The sequence below is a fragment of the Rhamphochromis sp. 'chilingali' genome (genome assembly GCF_963969265.1).
Source record: "Rhamphochromis sp. 'chilingali' genome assembly, chromosome: 11".
NCBI classification, from domain to species: domain Eukaryota; kingdom Metazoa; phylum Chordata; class Actinopteri; order Cichliformes; family Cichlidae; genus Rhamphochromis; species Rhamphochromis sp. 'chilingali'.
Window position 1 is genome coordinate 2,544,623 of NC_137938.1, and position 22,676 is coordinate 2,567,298.

The 22,676-nt window shown below is 44.3% G+C and overlaps 1 protein-coding gene across 1 annotated transcript; it reads left to right on the plus strand.

The window, feature by feature from the left end:
* Window positions 1-10,949: 10,949 nt before the first annotated feature.
* popdc3 (popeye domain cAMP effector 3) lies at window positions 10,950-22,149 on the plus strand. Its single transcript, XM_080897152.1, has 3 exons — window positions 10,950-12,874; window positions 17,757-17,865; window positions 21,858-22,149. The coding sequence occupies exons 1-3, from the start codon at window positions 12,273-12,275 to the stop codon at window positions 22,134-22,136; spliced, it is 990 nt and encodes a 329-aa protein (XP_080753278.1). The 5' UTR covers window positions 10,950-12,272; the 3' UTR covers window positions 22,137-22,149.
* The last annotated feature ends 527 nt before the right edge of the window (window positions 22,150-22,676 follow it).

The window sequence follows — 22,676 nt, forward strand, 5'->3', positions numbered from 1 at the left end:
ACATTTGCTCAAACACCTTGAAGAGGACACAGGCAAGAAAGGTGAGTAATCATATCTTACAAACACTTATTTGCATCACCGGGCGACCGTGGCTCAAGGGTTTGGGAAGCGTATCTGTAACTGGAAGGTCGCCGGTTCGATCTCTGGGCTCCCTGTCCTGGTCGTTGTGTCCTTGGGCAAGACACTTCACCTACCGCCTACTGGTGTTGGCCAGAGGGGCCGATGGCGCGATATTTCTGTTCTGTCAGTCTGCCCCAGGGCAGCTGTGGCTACAACTGTAGCTGCCTCCACCAGTGTGTGAATGTGAGAGTGAATGAATAGTGGCATTGTAAAGTGCTATATAAATCCAATCCATCATTATTACTTTGATCTCTAGATTTTCACACCCGCATTTGTTGGTGGTAAATCTTACTTCCTCTCAATCATCATTCCTTTCTCCTCACAGACTACCACCACATTCCTTGATGAGGAGCAACTGTGCAGGATCTGAAACAAGGCTACCGACTGATTTTTAAAATTCCCAATAAATATTCAATAAATAATTAAACTTCTTGTGTGCAAATGTTTTACTATGCAAATCCATGCTTAACGTGCAATGCTAAATAAAGTGCTTATTAAGGTGCTTTTAATAAAGTGAAAGGTGTGCTCTAAAGTGCTATACAGACAATATAAACAATATAAATAAATGTAGTAAGGGAGTCCTCTTCCTTACAAGTCTCCATGAGGTAAAAATTTGGTTATCACAATTTTTTCTTACAGACCAGTTAGCTGATGCCCTAGGTCCTCTTGCTAGCCATCTCTCGCTCACTGTAAGCAAGAGATGGCGTGGTTTTCTGAACACCTAAGTGTCAAACATCTATAGGAGAGATGTTTGGTCTTGGGAAGGGGGGTGTTATGGCCCTGGCCATAATTAGTTTTGGTGGCTGTTTCTTTGTCTGTGTCTTTAAGTCTCTGCAGGTCCCTGATTGGATGAGCTGACGGCTGCTGATTGGCCCCCTGATCGTATGGTTTTGGGGACCAGGGCGGGGTCAATCTTTCCAACTCTTATGCTGCGTTCCTGTATCCCTAGACTGGGGCGTAACGCTCTACAGTATAAGATGCCTTGAAGCAACTGTTTTTTGTTAAAAATATGTTTTTCCTTTTTAAAAATGTACAAAATAAAATGTAATCAACTTGAATCAACTCTTACTCTCAAGTGTTTTTGTTTTGTCGCTGGTGTCACTGCCTCTCCGTCCGCCACTTTTTGATAAGTGTTAACCTGATCTGCTTCAGATTGAATTGATCGGGGCCCTGGTAGCTCCACAGTTCAACTTGAGGTGACTGGATGAGGGCTGGTCTCAGCACTGCGGTTCTTTGTTGTGTGGTGTGAAAATAAATGGCCAGCTCTTGTTCCCACTGATGCAAATTACGATTTCATGCAGTGAAGTCATAACAACAACCGGTTTAAACTGGTTTGTTGTCTGGATTTTGAATGTCTACCTTTTTATGTTTACTTAGGTTAACAGTCTGATCATATTCTGATTCTTGACAATAATCTGCTTTTCTTGTCACATAATAAAAAGGCATATAACTCTGTATTTACACAAAGTTAGACAGTTCAAATGAAGGTGTAATACACTGATTACAAATCATTTAGCTCATTAATGACTGTAGCTTTTGTATGTTCCTCATCTTCTCCTAGACAAGTGGACCAATTTTGACCACACTTCGCTCAACAACTGCCAACTTCTGTATTTTATCAAAATCCCACAATCAAATATATTTGTACATTTGACAGTTCAACTGTGCACCGAATGAAACGGAACGCCAGCATTGACTCACGCTCTGGAATATCAGATAAGACTGGTGTGTGTCAACTCAAACACATTTCTGAAAGACTTTGTTTGGTAGGATGTGTTAGGTGTGGCTGTGTGCAGACAGGAATAGGACCCAAGGTGCAGACTCCGGAGACAGAACTTAAACCAAAACAGCTTTAATGCTGAACTCAAACATAACATAACTGGGGAAAAAAGGTCAACAATAAACTAACACCGGCGGATTGACAAAACACACAGCAAAATAAACGGTAGATCGCGACACAGACACTAAGAAACACAGGGCTTAAATACACAGAGGGAGCAATCAGGGAATGGGTAACAGGAGGGAAACACAGCTGGGGCAAATCAGGCCTAACGAGACAAGGGGAAGCAAAACCAGACACATTAACATCAGACATGGACTTTCAAAGTAAAACAGGAAACACATAACACAGACTGAACAAAGACACAGACTCGCACGCAGTGCAACAGAGGGAACAGAGACGTGGGACCAGGGCAGACACAAACACTGACTGGACACGGGGATATAGCCACTAAGGACACACAGAGACGCGAACTAGACAAGGGGATACAGCTGACAGGGAAGACAGAGCAGCTAGAGAAGACAGAGACATAAACTATAAGACAGAACTCAAAGAAACCAAAGACTAGAAAGTATAAATAATATAATAAACTCAAAACCCCTGGGTCAACGACCCAGGCATCCTAACAGGATGTTCATTTGATAGCTATATCAACAAGCTTTTGATATAGTTTGCAGCTCACTGGTGCAGTGGGAAATGGACTGGCTCTTATATAGTTTTTTTGGCATTTACCATAGAATACCAGAATTGGCAGGTCCGCTTCAGATGCTCTGTGCGTTTCACAGATGAAAGCAAGTTCACCCTAAGCACACGTGACGGATCTGAGAGGTACTGGATAAGCCGTGGAGAACGCTATGTTGCCTGTAACATCACGACCAGTTTGGTGGTTGGTCAGTGACAGTCTGAGGGTGGCATATCCGTGAAGGAATATCTACAAGCTAGGCAACGGCACCCTGACTAGGTATCAGGATGAAATCACATTGTCAGACACTATGATGGTGCAGTGGCTCCTGGATTCGGCCTAGTGTCCGGCCTCATGTGGTCAGAGTATGGAGAGAGTTTCTGGAAGACGACGGAATAATCATCATCATCGTCATCATCATCATCATCATCATCACGATAATAATAATAATATCAGTGACTGACCCCAAGAGTTGCATGACCTAAATCCAGTAGAACACAAATACAACATCATGTTTTGACTGCATCCCAGATTCCACCTGGCTGCATCTGGGAGGAGATCCTACAGGATACTGTCCATCATTCCATTACAAGCCCCGAAATCTAGAATTGAATTCAAAATCCTGCTCCTCACATACAAGGTCTTAAATAATCAGGCCCCATCTTATCTTAATGACCTTGTAGTACCATATCACCCTATTAGAGCACTTCGCTCTCGCTCTGCAGGCCTACTTGTTGTTCCTAGTAGAATGGGAGGCAGAGCCTTCAGTCTTCAATTCAATTCAATTTTATTTATTTACACAGCGCCAAATCACAACAAAAGTCCCCTCAAGGCACTTTATATTGTACAGTAGATACAGATAAAAGCCCAACAATCATATGACCCCCTATGAGCAAGCACTAGGGCGACAGTGGGAAGGAAAAACTCCCTTTTAACAGGAAGGAACCTCCGGCAGAGCCTTCAGTTTTCAGGCCCCTCTTCTGTGGAACCAGCTTCCAGTTTGGATTCAGGAGACAGACACTATCTCTACTTTTAAGATTAGGCTTCAAACTTTCCTTTTTGCTGAAGCATATAGTTAGGGCTGGACCAGGTGACCCTGAATCCTCCCTTAGTTATGCTGCAATAGACGTTGAATTGAATTGACATTGTCAGGCCAGAAGTGACCATATTTGGAGGGTTAGAGGGTGGAGTATCCACCAGCAAGTTTTGGAAGAAGTATTCATATTCAAACTAGTAAAACACTATAATTTACCCTTCGAAACTGGAGCACCTCTTGCCCTGTGGTAGCTGGAATAGGCAAGATGGCATGACTCTTTATCATGTCATTTTTAATAATCAGCTCTGCACAGGAGCTCAAGAAGAGTCCATCCTGTTGCTCTTGGAGTCTAAAATGACAGTGTCGGCAACGTTAGTGACTGAGCAGACCTACTGACCTGTTGGGGCGATCGTGGCTCAAGAGTTGGGAGTTCACCTTGTAATCGGAAGGTTGCTGGTTCGAGCCCCGGCTTGGACTCGGTCATTGTGTCCTTGGGCGCCAGTGTCCGGCAGCCTCGCCTCTGTCAGTGCACCCCAGGGTGGCTGTGGTTACAATGTAGCTGCCATCACCAGTGTGTGATTGTGTGTGTGAATGGGTGGATGACTGGACGTGTAAAGCGCTTTGGGGTCCTTAGGGACTAGTAAAGCGCTATATAAATACAGGCCATTTATTATTGAGACAGCAGAGAAGGAACAGTCAGTACTGAGTCTCCTAAAGGTCAGATTTCGTTAGGGAAAAGGATCAAAAACTTTTTCTTAAGGCTGTTTCGCTTTTCTTCAAAGACTGAAGAAACCTAACACCAACCCTCCCCAACTGGTCATGACAGATGGCCGCCCCTTCCTGAGCCAGGTTCTGAGTTTTTTAAACCGAATTATTTGTGTCAGTTTGCTGTAAGATAAAGTAGGACTCGAATGCACAACTCCTTCAAAACAGTGAATTTAATTTACACTGATAAGTGATAACAACAGTCTCCAAAAATGTAAATCCACAGTAATGATGAGTCCTGATCCCAGGTGCCAGCAATTCTCCTTCCAGATGTTGTGCTGCACTTCAGCTCACTTGGTATTTACAATTGCTCAACACATTCACCTCTGATCCACAGATACCTGCTATTTCTTCTGTACAGGAAAGTTTCATAACACGTAGCAAAAGGAATCTCAGTCACCAGAGACTGTGACTGTAGTCATTCAACGATCTGATCAGCCACTCTTGAGTAGTGGCTCTTAATAGGGTCATCACAGGTAGGCTTGTGATTTCCAGCAGGTGTGTGGAGCGGAAAGGTGGGAAAATTCCATTGAGTCCTGCTGCTGCACAAGAACCAGCACACTCAGAAACAAACATACACACATATTAACACATGAAACAGAGGACTGAGGAAAAGAGCATGAGATGGCAAGAGAGGCAAAAACTGACAGATCAGGACAGCAAGGACGGAGGGACGATGACAATTTGTCCTTAAAGACTTAATTACGAAATAAGAAATTCAAGTTGGTCTTCACTCTGTGTAGTTTATCAATTGAGATTTCAGCATTGACTCTTTTTAAAGTTTATTTCTAAGAAAAACAGGACAGCAACTTAAAAAAAGATACATCCAGGAAAAGGACATAAACGACTTACAAACACAGACAGAAAAACAAACACTGAAACAAACGGACAGAAGAGAGAGCGTAGCGCATAAATCCAGAATTGAATTCAAAATCCTGCTCCTCACATACAAGGTCTTAAATAATCAGGCCCCATCTTATCTTGATGACCTTGTAGTCATTATAGGGGGCGAGCATTTCTAATGAGAATTGGGTAGAAGAGGTTATAATTTAGATTTGTCTGGTCACTGGTTTTTGTTTGGCTGCAGGGGGAGGGGAGCAGCTGATCGGAGCAGCTGACAGAGCTCAAAGGGAGAAACGTGCACAATAAAAACAAAAGTTTTGCAAGCAGCCATTTCTGGGTCCTGCCGGGTCCTGTTATAGTTTGTTTGAAGTGAGATCAGTAATTTCAGAAGTGAGATTTAAACAATGACTCACAGTGACGCAAAGACACAGGAAATGCTCACAGTTAGATTTTCTCCTCTCTCCACATGCACTGTTCTATCAATCTGCTAAACTTAATATCTTTATTTAGTACTGGTAGAATCTGACTCTTTAAAAACATCTTCATTGTGCCTGGGTTGAAGAAATAATCATAATGCAGTCGTTATCCTCACATGTATCCTATAGAATAAAGAACTGTAAATCTGTAAAACTGTAAATAAATAAATAAATAAAACTAAATGAATGAAGTAAATTGAAGTAAAAGAAAATCTAAATTAGACAAATTATTCTAACTTTACTTGAATATTTATTGTATTAATTCGACCTCGAGAATGTCACGGTTCTGGGTCCGTTGGACCCAGTATTTTGAGTTTATTATATTTCGGTTTAATTCTGCTTCATGGATTGTTTTCTTATTCTGTGATGATAATCATTATTATTATTATTAGTTTCTTGTTTCTGTTTATCCGTGCTTAAGGATTTGTTCTCGGTTATATCTCACGTTTAGTTTAGTTCAGGTTCCATGTGTCATTCTGTCTGTCTCTCAGTGCTTGTTTAGTAATTCATGTTTCCTGTTTTATTGTGAAAGTCTTTGTCTTATGTTAGTGTGTGCAGCTTTGCTCCCCCTGTCTCGTTAGTCCAATTTCTCCCAGCTGTGTCTCCCTCCTGTTGCCCATTCCCTGATTACCACCCTGTGTATATTAGCCCTGTGTTTTCCTGTGCTCAGCGTCGCGTCGTACCCTCAGAATTATGCCTGTGTGTTCAGTTCTCAGTGTCATTGTTCAGTTCACGTTTTCATTTATCACCAGCAATAAAGCTAAGGTTCTCAGTTTCAATTCAGTCTCAGAGTCTCGCATTTGGATCCTCCTCTCCATCCGCCTGCACACAGAGCCCTGACAGAGAACAAATCTTATGATAACAGTAGCGTAAGTATCTCTGCAGCGAGCCTCTGACACTCTGTCCTGACATGAGTCATGGATGATGGTGACATGTTCATAATTAACAGCAGGGCTGTGGTGTGATCGTACAACTGGCTTTGTGCTGAGTTAGCTTTCACTGAGTCAGCTGGACACTGATTTCATTAATCTCATTAATCACTTCTGCCTGCTAACCTTTCTCCTCCTTCTCTCTCTGCTTAACCCCAACTACACTGTGCAACAGCATTTTCAAAGACTTCTTTTAATAGCTTAGTCAAGCTGTCAGAGGTGACGTCACTGTTCCCTTAAATTTTTCATTGTTTGTCATACCCATGGACCGCTCTGATCCCTCCTGTTGAAGAGAGTGATTAAAGACACGTCTGCACCTGTGAGTGAGCAGAGCCATCAGACTGGAGGGGACACCTCAGACAAGGAGGTGCAGGCAGAGTAATCTTTCCTGTCTTCTGCAGTTTATAATCTTTTATATCTAATGTTCACACTCAGGTGAACGCATCAGAAACAGCTCAGAGGTCAGGATCTTGCCCCTTCTAAAGTCTACTCTCTATACAGAAAAGCTTCCTGGTGCAAAACACTGTCTTCCCTTCTTAATTAATTCAGTTATCATAAATAAAACTGCTTGTTTTTAACTAATATTAATATAACAATAATAATTATCGTTAGTATTTCTATAAAACCTCTTAGTTGTAAAATGTATTTATTTATTTTTTGCCTGTCCTGTTTTGATTCTTTTGCCATCAGAATTATTGTCTAAAGGTGAAGAAAGATGCCCAACGGATTTACTTTACCAAATGGACCATCCCAGCCTCGCTGTATTGGTCTGTTTGATTCACCTTTTATTGCTTATTTTATTTTATTTTCACTTGCTCCACACGGGACAGACATGACTGGGAGAAAGAACAACAGCGGGTAAGAGGGACGGGGATAAAGGGCAAAAAACAAAAACCAACAAAACAAACAGACAAAAAATCCAAATATTGATCACCTGGATCACCTTTTGAGAAAGGAAAAAAGAGAAAACAAGGAAAAAATGAGAGCAACATAATAAACAACATCATCGCGATGATCTATGTGAATATGACAGTAAATACTAAATATTAAACATTATTGTGCAGCACATAAGATCAACAGAACACAGTGTGCTTTGAGGTAGGAGCCAAAAAGGGTGTAGTTTGTGGGTGTGATCACCCGTGTGTACACCTGTGAGCATGGACGTGCTTGTTTATTTAAAAGGTTCATTCATGTAATGATCTGCTAGAGGGTGTGGGGGGGCCACAGCCCCGTCCTCCAGGGCATGAAGCAGGTATGGAGGAGATCAAAACTCCAGACATCCAGAGGCCCCCAGAATACAAGAGACCAAGGAAGACCAACAGAGGGGCAGCCGCGCCACTGTCCCGGAAAGAGCTGAGGAGAGTCCCAGATGAGGGCTCACTCAGCAGCCGCGGAGCAGAAGCCAGGGGGAGTTGCAGTGACGTGCCCGTGAGCTCCGCCGGCAGCCAGCCGTGTCTGAGTGACCGAGCCCCAGGCCGAGAGGCCGGGGGCACCCCACCTCCGAAGTGGCCCGAGCGAGCCCCAGGCTCCAGGCCCCGATAAGCGGCCGCCAAGGAGTGAGCCGGTGTGTACCATGTGTACACCGGCATGTGTGTTCTAAGGTGCATTTAAAACCCAGGAGGGCATGGAGCTACCTGCCAGAGAGCAGCAGGTAAGCGCATAGTCCCTCCTGCTAGCCCTCAATGTCTACGTGTATTTAACATTGAGAGGTGGACAATGACACCAGGGGTGAGGTGTACACCCAGAGGCAGCGTTTATCACAGCCGGAGACTTTAATAAGGGAAACCTGAAGAAAGTCTCACCAAAACTCCATCAACACATCCTTTTCAACACACGTGGAAACCGGCAACTCGACCACTGTTACACCTCTTTCCGGGATGCGTACAAAGCCCTCCCCCGCGCCCCATTCGGCCAATCAGATCACCGCTCCATCCTGCTCCTGCCCGCCTACAGGCAGAAGCTGAAACAGGAAGCTCCAACCCGGAGGGCGGTGCACTGTTGGACGGACCAATCGGAGTCTGCGCTGCGGGACTGTTTTGATCACGCGGACTGGGAAATGTTTCACGTGGCTGCTAGGAACATTGATGAATACACAGACTCAGTCTGTGGATTTATCAGGAAATGCGTGGAAGATGTCGTCCCATCCAGAACAGTCAAATCCTTCCCAAATCAAAAACCCTGGATTAACGGAGATGTTCGCGCGGCACGGAGCACCGCCTTTGCCTCCGCGAACACATCGGACTACAAACACGCACATTACCAACTCCGGAAGACGATCAAAGCAGCCAAACGTGAGTACAGGGACAGGGTGGAGCAACAGTTTGACAACCCTCGGAGGATGTGGCAGGGACTAAACACGATCACAGACTTTAGAGGGAAAACCAGCACACCGCAGACCACGGCCTCTCTGTGTGAGGATCTAAACGTATTCTACGCTAGATTCGACACGGCGAACACCATGAGACCGGACAGTGTGCGCACCGCGGATGACGTCAGTGCGCACACTGTGTCTGAGGAGGATGTGCGGAAGTGCTTCAGGAAGGTGAACGCACGCAAAGCTACTGGTCCGGACGGGATTCCCGGCCGCGTCCTCAGGTCATGCGCGGCTCAGCTGGCTGGAGTGTTCACGCACATCTTCAACCTTTCCCTCTCTCTGTCTGTAGTCCCAGCCTGCTTCAAAATGGCCACCATCGTCCCTGTACCCAAATCCTCCACCATCTCCTCATTGAACGACTGGCGACCTGTAGCCCTGACCCCCATCGTAAGCAAATGCTTCGAGAAGCTGGTCAGGGACTTCATCTGCTCTGCACTACCCGACTCACTGGATCCTCTACAGTTCGCATACCGCCACAACAGGTCCACTGATGATGCCATAGCCCTGACACTACACACTGCCCTGTCACACCTGGAGAAGAGAGACACGTATGTGAGGATGCTGTTTGTAGATTACAGCTCAGCATTCAATACCATCGTTCCCTCGAAGCTGGACAGGAAACTGCAGGATCTAGGACTGAGCAGCTCCCTCTGCAGCTGGATCCTTAGCTTCCTGTCTGACAGACGCCAGGTGGTCAGACTGGGCAGCATCACCTCATCCCCCGTCACACTGAACACTGGTGCTCCACAGGGGTGTGTACTGAGCCCTCTCCTGTACTCACTCTACACCTACGACTGCACAGCCACTAACAGCTCCAACATCATTGTGAAGTTTGCGGACGACACTACAGTGGTGGGTCTTATCACCAACGGTGATGAGACGGCTTACAGGGAGGAGGTCAGCGCCCTGACTCACTGGTGTCAAGACAACCATCTCACCCTCAACGTCGCAAAGACAAAGGAGTTGATAGTGGACTTCCGGAGGTGCAGAGAAGTACACACCCCCATCACCATCAACGGCGCTGCTGTGGAGAGAGTGAGCAGCTTCCGGTTCCTTGGCGTACATCTGGCTGAGGATCTTACGTGGTCAGTACACACAAACAAAACAGTGAAGAAGGCGCAGCAGCGCCTCTTCTTTCTCAGGAGACTGAAAAGATTCGGCATGAGCCCCCGCATCCTCAGGACCTTCTATCACTGTGCCATTGAGAGCATCCTCACTGGATGCATCACCACCTGGTATGGCAACAGCACCGCCTACAACTGCAAAGCTCTCCAGCGAGTAGTGCGGTGCTCTGAACGGATAATTGGAGGTGAGCTTCCCTCCCTCCAAGACATCTACAGGAAGCGCTGCCTGAGGAAAGCGGGGAGGATCATCAAGGACTCCAGTCACCCCAGCCATAAACTGTTCAGACTACTTCCATCAGGAAGGAGGTTCTGCAGCATCCGGTCCCGTACCAGCAGACTGAGAGACAGCTTCTTCCATCAGGCCATCAGACTGCTGAACACGTCATAGACACCTCAGCTTCACTACTGGAACTTTAACATTATGCACTCCACACTGTATATAAATGCCACTTGTTTTGCACATATTCAACTCTGTATATTTTATATATTTTATTATTATTATTATTATTTTATTTTATTTTTTTACTATTTAATTTGTAAAAATGTGTACACACACACACACACACACACACACACACACACACGCACGCACGTAGGAAAATATTTAGTATACACATCCAGAAATGCATACACTATTATATATTGTACATATATTTATTAGTTTCAGGTTGGCCATTCTTGTATTTTGCTCGTTTGTGTTGTTGTGTTTGCACATCTCTGTTGCTTGTGGGGCTCGCACACAAGAATTTCACTCGCATGTGCTGTGCCAGTGTGCCTGCACATGTGATGTGACAATAAAAAGTGATTTGATTTGACACCCTGATGGACATCTGGATGCTGTGTAGCGTGCCCACCCCCAAGATCCTATATGTATGTGTTATGAGAGTGTGAGTAATGTGAGTGTCTAAGTTGTGGGATAAAGTTGAGGCACAGGAAGCCAGAAGGGGACAGAGGGGGGGGATGCCTCCTCTGCACCCTGGTGAACCACCTTTACCCCAAGGCCCTGCATGTGTGGGTGATTGTGGTGGAGCGGGAAGAGGGAGGCAGCTGGAGATGGGGAGGGAAGGAAGGGAGGGGCAAGTGACCCCTTGTAAAATGTATTAAATGTCTTGTTGGTGTCAGTCAAATCAGATTAACAGATGCATGAAGCAGATTTTAAGCAGTTTTATCTCCTCAGTGTCACATCACAGCCTTGGTGTGTGTCTGTGTGTGTTCTGTTTGTTATGCCTCAGGTGTCAAGCAGTGGTTAAAGGTGTTTTTCTTTGTTTTTTCTTGTTAATAACTGTTTTTCATGCTTTGATTTTTGTCAGTGAATGTAGGTTTGTGATTAAAATTGAATTCTTATCACCTACTTTTTTTTACCCTTCATTCAGTGATATTTTTTCTACATTTAATTAGATTATCTAGAAAATAATTCAATCAGGAGAGATTGTGTGGAAATACCAAACATGATTTATTAAAGACAAAAATAAAGTAAGCCATCTGGCAATTAACTATAATGACCCATCATAGAAGAAAGAATCCCAGCAGTGAAAGGAGTTAGGAGGTGGGTTGCATGACAGTGTCTGAAAGACACAAACTAGCAGCCGAAGAGCGAGGAAGCCTTCAAATGGGTTTCTAAATACTGTCCTAATTTAACTAATGCATAAGCTTAATTTTCTATATCATCAGAATATATCTGTATTACAGCTTTTTGTGTGTGACTTTGCATTAAAACTGGGACGTGTATGTAATTGTTGACATTCCAGACTCACAAAAACTGAAATAAACTAAAACTATCTTTTGAAAAATAACTAAAACAGGACAGAACTGGAAACCTGTTTTAACATAAAAGCAGCAAACACATAACCTATAATTACTTGTGTATCATCTCAAAAGTGTAATGGTAGAGTTTATTCTGCATTATGGGCTGTAACACTGTATAATAATAATTTACAAATAAACAGGATAATCAATCAATCACAAAGCAACTGTTATCTACAGTAAGTAAAAACTGGTCTTTATCCTTTCATCATGTAACACGAGCTTTGTCCGCACCTGGACTCGAACCCGCGCTCTGATGGTTCCGTAAAAACTCCGTCTTTTTTTCATTGGATATAACGTAGCGATTTGATTGGTTGTTTCTGCGTTCCACCTATGAGTGATGGGCCGAGGTGTCAGCGTTTTTCTACCCGCTCTGGTGGCACGGAGCGAGGCTGGCTGTGGTGGATGTGCTGCGGGTCGAGTCGCTTTATACAGTATGGAGCCGCCCGACTTCGAAAGCATGAATTTTACGGTGGCGCCGGAGGTGTCTGCCTACCCGGTGTGCAAAGAGTGGAAAGAGGGTGCGGAAGGATCGGTGTTCCATCTCGCCAACATCTTTCTGTTCCTTGGCTTCATGGGGGGCAGTGGCTTTTACGGACTCTTCTACCTGTTCACCTTTCTCACTCTGGGCTTCTTCTGCTCCACTCTCTGGTCGTGGTCGGACTCCTGCACCACGGACTCTTTTCTGTGGAGTTTGGCGATCTTCGCGGTGTGTCTGGTACAAGTCCTGCACATGTCATACAGGCTGAGGAGCTTTTCGTTTGACAAGGACTTCCAGGAGCTGTATAGCTGCATGTTTAAAAGAGTCGGAGTGTCATTGTCCCATTTTGGGAAGATAGTGGCCTGCTGTGACGGGGAAGTCCAAACTTTAGAGAAGGACCGCTGCTTCGCCGTAGAAGGAAAAACCGCTATTGACAAGCTGTCAGTGCTGCTCTCCGGAAGGTGATTGCGCACACACGCTTGAACAGCTCAGTGTCAAACATGGTACACCCCAACATAGAGTTTAGCACAGTCATGCCCCTATTGATATTAGAACAAAGGGTGTGTTTTCTAGATACTCTTTGTCATGTGAAAGTCTTACTGACAGACTCCAAATGTTTATCTGGGTCAGGGTTACTGGGACTGATCAGGATTGGCTCATGAGCTAAAAGGTTCATTATTGTAATCTGCATTTCTAGTTCACTCTTTACCTGAGGAGTCTTTGCAGCTTTGACCGCGTAGCTTTGTTTGTTTGTTTGTTTGACCAGGCTTTAACCACAACAGCTCCATGTGTCTAAATTATGCACAAGTAAAATGAGCACATGGTAAATTAGTATAGCTTTCAAGAGCCTAGATTTAAACATGCTTTTCATAACCACATGTCCTTGGGGAGTAAAGGCTGAATAGATTACACTGTAATGATTTGCTTTTCACTCATCTATGGACAGCAGCTTATTGAACAGTTAAATGTTTTTCTGCGGTTACTGTGAAAGCACTCGCATTAGGTGACTGATTACCTTAATGATTAGTCTACTAGTATTTTCATGTAAAGTCAATGCATTTTCATCAGTTTTTGTGCTTTATTACTTTTGTAGCTAAAAATGTACTGGAGTAATAGTTTGTACAAAATGTAGCCTAGTGCACAAACGCACATTGCAGAATTTATCATGAAATCAGTTTTACACGTATTAGAATATATGTAATATATGTAGTAGAGTGCTCTGAGGCAGTGGATGCTGCCTGTGAACTTACATTTTCAGATATTTGTTCTGAGAAAGTGAGGCAGAACACCACCACAAATTTTGGATGTTACTATGATGGAAAGAAGTAGAATTGGTCCTAGCACAGAACCCTGTGGAACTCCATAATTAACCTCAGTGTGTGAAACAGCACTACTCACACGTCTCTGAGTCCAGACGCTAAAAGGCAAGGAGCACTTGCTGCTGGAGCTATTTATGAAGTTCTGCATCACTGAGAGAGCAGCTCTCTTTTAGAGAGGCTAAAAGGTCATCGAAGGTAACACGCTCACTGCACTGAATGGAGACGGGGTGGTTCATGTATATGTTAGTTTGGTCACAGCATGTCTCTGTGGCTTCACTTTGTTTTTAAACAAATTGACTTAGTGTGGAGTGAAGTGTTTGCCCACTTCCTGATTTCCTGGTGTTTTGCATATTTGTCACACTTACATGGTTCAGATCATCAATTGATATGAGACAAAGATAACCCAAATAAATATAAAATGCACTTTTTAAATGATGATTTCATTGATTAGAGGAGAAAAGTTATCCAAACCTACCTGGTCCTGTGTGAAAAAGTAATTGCCCCTCTTGGTAAATCATTGATTAACTGTGATTAACCACATTTTCTTTGGAGAGCTGCGTTCAATTTCACTAAACACACTCAGGCCTGATTACTGGAAGATCTGTTGAATCAAGAAATCACTTGAACAGAACCTGTTAGACAAAGTTAAGGAAGGCTAAAAGATCTCAAGAAGGAACACATCATGCCATCTAAAGAAAAACTTGAGAAAAAAATCACTGATATCCATCAGTATGTTAAGTGTTACAAAGGCATTTCCAAGGCTTGGGACTCCAGTGAAACACAGTGAGAGCCATTATACACAAATGGAGAAAACATGGAACAGTGATTAGCCTTCCCAAAATTACTCCAAGAGCATGTCGAAGTCTCATCCAGGAGGTGACAGAAGAACCCAGAACGGCATTAAAGAACCACAGGCTTCACATTTCTCAGTTAAGGTCAGAGTTCATGATTTAGAGACTGGGCAAAAACAGGATCCATGGGAGAGTTCACCAAACAAAAACCATTGCTGACCCAAAAGAACACAAAGGCTTGTCTCACATTTGCCAAAACAAACATCTTGATTGACCCCAAGACATCTGTGAAAGTATTCTGTGGACCGATTCAACTATTTGGAATGTTTGAGTACCGTTACATCTGCCATAAAACTAACACAGCCTTTCAGAAAAGGAACAGTCCTCAATTACTGAATGGTTGGAAGTGATGCAAATTATATAATGTGGGCTTTGTAGTTACCAGATCTTAAACTAAAAAAAACACCATTATGAAATTAACCAACAGTAAAATATGGTGGTGGCAGTGGGATGATCTGGGGCTGTTTTGCTGCCTCAGGACCTGGAAGACTTGGAACCATGAATTTTTCTACCAAAATATCACGAAGGAGAGTGTCCGGTCCGGTTTGTGATCTCAAGCTGAAGCACACTTGGGTTCTGCAGCAGGAAAATGATCCAAAACACAACAGCAAGTCCACCTCTGGCTTAAGAAAAACAAGATGAAGACTTTGGAGTGGACTATTCAAAGTCCTGACCTGTTATTAACCTCTGTGTCTCTTCCACAGCATGTCTTTATCCTGTCTTCCTTCTCTCACCCCAACCAATCACAGCAGATGGCCCCGCCCCTCCCTGAGCCTGGTTCTGCTGGAGGTTTCTTCCTGTTAAAAGGGAGTTTTTCCTTCCCACTGTCGCCAAAGTGCTTCCTCATAGGGGGTCATGTGATTGTCGGGTTTTTCTCTGTATGTATTATTGTAGGGTCTACCTTACAATATAAAGCATCTTGAGGTGACTGTTGTGATTTGGCGCTGTGTAAATAAAATTGAAACTGAATCTGATTGAGATGCTGTGACATTTAAAAGGCAGTTTATGCTTGAAAAGCCTCCAGTAAAAGACTCATTGCCAGTTATCGCCAACACTTGAGAGCAGTTGTTGCTGCTGAGGGTGGCCCAACCAGTTTTTAGATTTATGGGTACTTATGAGCCTTGGAGATTTGGATCTGTTTTCCCTTCAATAATAAACACCTTCATTTAGAAACTGCATTTTGTGTTTTAAGCCTGGTCTAATATTTAAAATAGTTTGATCATCTAAAACATTTAAGTGTGACAAACAAACAAAAAATAGGAAATCAAGAAGGGGGCTGTATGCTCCAGGCCACTATTATTTTAAGCTGCCTGCATGCAAGTGACTTCTCATCTATATATTATAGTGAGGATGACGTCACTTAATGCTGCAAATGACATTTTCTGTTGAAATAGAAAACTTAGAGAACAGACAGAGCCGGAGCTAAAAATTGTCTGTTGCCTGTTTTATTTTCTCGCTGAAAGCAGACGCGATTTATTGGGATATTTTAATGATTTTACAGCTCAGTGTGCCACTCTGCAGCAGGTACACCACCTGTTAAAACTGGGGCACCAAAGCCTCATTTAGTCGTGGTCACGTGATCTGGGTGTTTTTAACCACGTTTCAGAGCAGTGTTTTGAAACATCTGCACTCGCGAAGCTCGACACAGTGTTGAAATGTCTGTTTTGAACTTCCCATCTTCTGCTGCTCAACCCAAAGATGCATTTGCATTACAAATATGGCACAATTTAAGGGGAAATAAAGAGTATAAGATTACCAAGAGGCATTGTTACAACAAAGAAATACCAAACACAAATTTCCTTACTTTTTGTGCTAAGTTTAGAAATCGGAGAGGGAAAAGGTCAATTCAGAACTTGCTGGGGAATTCTCAGAATTTTACATTTTCTGTCTTTTATTTATGAAAAACAGGATAACAAGTGAACAAGACATCTCCACGATAAGAGCAAAACAGCACAGACAGCAGGACAATCATTGGACCAGGGGGGAATAGGAATGGGTGTAAGGTGAAAAATGTGTAAGGAATTTTAATCTTAAGTGTCAAAATAAAGGAAAGAACAATATAAATGCTAATAGTTACAGTAATTGAACACACATGTGTTGGTGCCCAGTTTGTGTGTCACTGTGCTCCGATTGCCACAACGAACACTGTAACCCTTTCACCTTCTACCTCTTCTCTAGCTCCTCTCTCATCCTTGCTATTTCTCCCGCTTCTCATCTTTTTTCTTCTTGACGTCACTATCACTTGATATAGCTACATCACTTCCTGTTCATCTGTCTGCATCTGGAAGTCCCACAGGATCTTCGCTTGGTCATTCTCAACCTCCGTAGGAGCCGTATCCCATTTTGACCTTGGAATTTCCGTGCTATACTTAGCACAGATATTTTTATATACTATACCAACTACTTGGTTATGGCGTACTCAGAGCACTGAAAGACAGCCTCTGTGCTGTCTTTCAGTGCAGCTTTGCCGTGCAGGGGCCTGTCCTTCCATCATGGTTCCTCTTCTTTCTGTTGCCTTAGGTATTCACTAAACATACCATCAGTTGTGGCCAGGCTATTATCCCAGCAGGGTATCTGACGCCCGGCAGGGCATAGGTGTTGATTGCCTGGATCAACATCCATGCCCAGCTGACTCCTCGGGACTTGCCTTACTCTGCAGGTATTTGGTGGTTGCAGCTTTCGTAGTCCATGGTCCCATTTGCCTGTGGGATTCTGAGGCATTTGTAGCTGTCCTGCAATGTGGTCCTCTGGCTGTGCATTTAACTCAGTTCTTACTACCTTCCCTCTTTGTTACCATCTTACTACACTTCTCTGGTCTGAATGACATGCCCATGTTCTTGTTCACTCCTGGCATACAGCTCAATGTCATCCGTGTAGAGGAGGCGGCAAACGATTGGTCCATAGTTGTACCGTTTTCATTGAAATTTCATTGCAAGTATTCAAAAAAAAAAAAGTTTATTTCTGATATTAAAATGTCCTGGGGGCATGTGGTTGCCTGATCACCCTGTGTGATAAAATTACACACATGAAAAAAACATGTTGCACACTTATGTAGTATTACAACACTACCATTACAGAATGTTTTAGGTTGTTTTAGTTAATAACTTTATCTTTAGTGTCTACTGTTGTGAACTTGACCTATTAAAATCAACTCTTGCTCCATTGTCCAACAGAATCCGTGTGACAGTTAATGGAGAGTTTCTGCATTACATCTACCCTTTCCAGTTTCTGGATTCACCAGAATGGGACTCTCTGCAGCCATCGGAGGAGGGCGTATTCCAGGTTCATTTTGTTGTAATCCAAGCTACACATTAAATACTGTGTGTGTGTCTGTGTGTGAGTGTGTGATGCACAAATCACACATCCACGAATACATAAGGAAGATGGCTCCAACTGGCATATCGCTACATCGATCACTACGGCCGTCTTCTTCTGTTTATCTACCACCACTATGTCCGGTTGGTTAGCCACCACCATTTTGTCCGTCTGTATCTGGAAGTCCCACAGGATCTTAGCTCGGTCATTCTCCACCACCTTAGTGGGCGTCTCCCATTTTGACCTCGGGACTTCCAGGTTATACTCGGCACAGATGTTCCTGTATACTTGGCCACTTGGTTATGGCTGGGTGTGGGTTTAAAACATTGATTTTCTGATTAAAATTGATTTTAGTTTTAATAAAGTGATATCGATTCCTTATATCCTGAATCGATTTTTAAATATAAATGTATTTTGCCAGAAATGCCAGAATCTCATGTTAAAGCTCACAAAACTATTTTAACAACCACCAAACAGCTAAAACAGCAAATGAGAGCAGGTGAACGGATTCTGCAAAAAGATGTAAACACAAAGCGTGTGTCGTCACCCCGCGTCCACAGACACACCGTCGGGGCTGAAAGCCGACACCTCACAGATTCTGGTGCTGCAGGTTTCATCACTCTGACCAAAATTCACTGAACCAGCAGCAAAGGAAAATCCAAACTATGCTTAACAAACAAATAGATATCATCATTAATTCACTCTGACTTTGGCTGTTTTGTTTCCACATCGATAAAAATCACTCTCTCTCTCAGTGTACTTCAAGGACAGTTTCCCATCTCAAATCTCTGTTTTCTGGATTATTTGCTTGCTTATTACACACCAGTCTACGTACAGCGCTGTCAGCTGCTGTTTTTTGGGGGGGTTTTAAGCGACCTCTGACAAGAAAGCCTCATTTCTGCTGTTCAATACAGAAGAAATTTTAACTTTTTAAAATTATGCCAAATTGCATAACGCTTGGCTGTGTCTCTAATAAAGCTTATTTTCTTCAGTTGTTTGATCTACGGCAGAATATTTTAAGGTTATCTGCTATAAAAAGCCAGGCCGGGAAAATCTCCTTCATGTTTTTCTGTGTTTTATTCTCAGTTACTTTCACACAAAGGCTCCTCTGATGAAGTCCTACAAGTGTCAGCTTTGTTTTTATACATAGATATAAAAATGTGCACATGTACTGATAAATGATAAAAGAATTATGTTTCTGACTGCCTGAGAAAAAATTGAATCGAATCAAATCGGTGATTGAATCAAATCCATCCATCCATCTTCTTCCGCCTATCCGGTGCAGGGTTGCGGGGGCAGCAGCCTAAGCAGAGAAGCCCAGACCTCCCTGTCCCCAGCCACCTCCTCCAGCTGGCCTGGCCCAGCTGAGAGATATAATCTCTCCAGCGTGTCCTGGGTCTGCCCCGGGGCCTCCTCCGGGCCGCCATCCCTCCCGGATGGCTGAACTCCTCACACTAGCTCACACTAGCTCTCTAAGGGAGAGGCCAGCCACTCTTCAGAGGAAGCTCATTTCTGCCGGTCACTACCCACAGCTCGTGACCATAGGTGGGGGTAGGGACGTAGATCGACCGGTAAAATGAGAGCTTCGCTTTTACGCTCAACTCTCTCTTCACCACGACGGACTGGTGCAGCGTCCGCATCACTGCAGCCGCAGCACCGTCTGTTGATCTCCCGCTCCCTTCTCCCGTCACTCGTGAACACGACCCTGAGATACTTAAATTCTTCCACTCGGGTCAGGAACTCGTCCCTGACTGGGAGTGGGCACTCCACCCTTTTCCGGCTGAGGACCATGGCCTCAGATTTAGAAGTGCTGATTCTCATTTCCACCGCTTCACATTTGGCTGCGAACCGTTCCAGTGCGAGCTGGAGGCCTTCACCCGATGAAGCCAACAGAACCACAACATCCGCGAAAAGCAGAGATGAGATCCTGAGACCACCCAGGTGAAAGCCTTCCACCACTTGGCCTAGAAATCCTGTCCGTAAAATTTACGAACAGAATCAGTGACAAAGGGCAGCCATGGCGGAGCCCATCACCCAGCAGGAACGAGTCTGACTTGTTGCCGGCAATGCGAACCAAGCTCTTGCAATGGTTTTATAGGGATTGAATAGTCCGTCACAATGGGCTAATCACCCCATACTCCCGGAGCACCCCCCACAGGACCCTCAGATGGACACGGTCGAATACCTTTTACAATAATAATAATAATGGATTGGATTTATATAGCGCTTTTCAAGGCACCCAAAGCGCTTTACAATGCCACTATTCATTCACTCTCACATTCACACACTGGTGGAGGCAGCTACGGTTGTAGCCACAGCTGCCCTGAGGCAGACTGACAGAAGCGAGGCTGCCATATCGCGCCATCGGTCCCTCTGGCCAACACCAGTAGGCAAGTAGGGTAAAGTGTCTTGCCCAAGGACACAACGACCAGGACAGAGAGCCCAGGGATCGAACCGGCGACCTTCCGGTTACAGATGCGATTCCCAACCCCCTGAGCCATGGTCGCCCCTTTTACAAGTCCACAAAACACATGGAGCAGTGTCCTGCATGGAGAAGGACACTAGAGGCTGAGATTAAGAGATCATGGAGGAAAGTTAGCCAACTGAGAGCCCCAAACGAGAGGTCATCCAGCAGCCACGGAGCAGAGACCAGAGGGGGTTGCAGTAACGTGCCCGCTGGCTCTGCCGGCAGCTAGCTGTGCCAGAGAGGACCGGGCCTCAGGCCCAGAGGCCTGAGGGCACCCACCCCCCCGGAAGGGGCCCAGCCAGGCCACAGGCGCCAGGCCCCACCAATTGGCCACCAGGAGTGAGCCGGTACATACTTGAGCGCCCAGCCCCAGACACCAAGAACCACCAACACACCAGCGTCTGAAGGCATCGGCCACTGGCAGGGAGTGTGGTGAGGGGAGATAAGCCTCCATACCTCAGAGAGCCTGAGATGTTCCCAGAGAGGTGGAGTCTAAGACCCGACCTGACATATAGATACAGACGAGCAGGCGCACGCAGACACAAACGTGCATTCCCACCCCCATATACACAAACGAATGCTCGGCACTCACCCTGTAGCTGTTGGCATGATGACATTGTATATAATTTGGATTATTTCTTTATCTTGTCAAGATCCGTGTCATCATTGTAAATTGTTTAAGCTGCACATTACTTTGTTTGTTATTTTATTTAGTCAAATTTACTATTTGACAATTTACTTTAGTCAAAGTTTTGGTGCTTTTATTTTGAAATTCAAGCTTGCTTACAAGTTGCGCTAGTTTCCTCTTTGGGTAGAAAGAAGGAGAAAACACCTGTAAGTGCAGAAAGAATGTTTTTTTTAATTATAAGTTATGTTAAGAGGACATTAACTACACACGGTTAAACTGGTAAAGGAAACCTCAGAAGAACCTCAGAAAACCACTTGCATCTGCCTGTGCTTCCAGGGAATCATACACCCGACGTGGAGACAGACACAAATAGGCACTGTACACACAATCACACTCCCCAAACACACTCTATAGGGGCAAACTGTACCCAGACCCAGCAGATGTAACCCTTCTCTCTGGGGTGGAGGAAAGCAGACCGCCTCCTTATCTGCAGTAGCAGGGAGGCCCCGCACCCCAGACCCCAATCTGACGGCCAGCACCTCCTCTCAGCCCCCCAGCCCTGACGGCTAACAGAACGGGGGTGAGTGAGGCTCAGTGTCTAAACAAGTCTCACAGGCCTGAATGCGCGCTTAAAGCCTTTTATGGTTCTTGTTTGATCTGCTGCTCACCACTAACAAGCACAAGCATACATTTTGGACTTTTCTGTAATTTTGCACATTTATTTGTTACAATTTAATTCCAAAGACTTGTGATGACAGATTTCTTTCTTTGTCACAACAGCTTTTTCTTTATCATGCAGAAAAACAACAAAAATGTTGTATTGAGGTTAAACAAAGTTTAACTTGTTTTGTGGTTTATTCTCAGGTGACGCTGCGTGCTGATAACCCCTGCCGGTACGTAGCGTGGAGGAGGAAAAAGCTCTACCTGCTCTTTGCTAAGCATCGCTACATAGCCAAGATCTTTGCCCTGGTTGTACGCAATGACATAGCAGAAAAGCTGTATTCACTCAGTGACAAGACTTTTGACAGATACGGACACCGCTACGATCTCCGCTTACCATGTTACCCTCACATGCCGGGGACTGAAATAGAAAGGGCTGATGACCATCTGCAAGTGCCGGTGCAGAGCAGGGGGGCTCCGTAAACATACACACATGCACATTCTTCATGCGCTAAATCGCAGTGCATGGAAGTCAGTGTCAGTCAGGCTGCAGACATGTTTGCAGACAGGTAGACCGTATACCTGAGCACGAAAACAGTCTGTAGTGTTGTTACTCACAGGGCCATAATTTATGGGGCAATGAAACTTTTGAAACTTGCTTCGGATTTTAAATCAAACGATCAAGATCTGTTAGAAGTGCAGAATTTATCTTTATTTTAAGGGGTTTAGCAAAATGATTGCATTATATGACTTATACACACTTTTATACAGTTATAGTGGCACCAAAGAGAATGGACAGTAAATTAAATTATGGACAGTAAAAATGTAGCAGATCTAAAACTCTGGATTTGATTCTAAGTGTTGAAGTTTGGAGAGTTAATGCAAAGAGACACAGATGAAGGATGACATCATCAGGCTGCAAAGCCAACAGAAGCCCGTCAGAGAGGAACAACTTTAAGAGTGGCAAATCAACAATCGTGGACATTTTTAAGAAGGATGCATTGGCCAGCTCAGCAGTAACTG

What these genes read in the sequence shown, in the direction of transcription:
- popdc3 (XM_080897152.1), top strand. Translation starts at nt 12,273, where the DNA reads ATGGGCCGAGGTGTCAGCGTTTTTCTACCCGCTCTGGTGGCACGGAGC. An exon ending in TCAGTGCTGCTCTCCGGAAG is followed by an intron (nt 12,875 to 17,756) that starts GTGATTGCGCAC and finishes ATTGTCCAACAG; the next exon opens with AATCCGTGTGACAGTTAATG. An exon ending in CGGAGGAGGGCGTATTCCAG is followed by an intron (nt 17,866 to 21,857) that starts GTTCATTTTGTT and finishes GTTTATTCTCAG; the next exon opens with GTGACGCTGCGTGCTGATAA.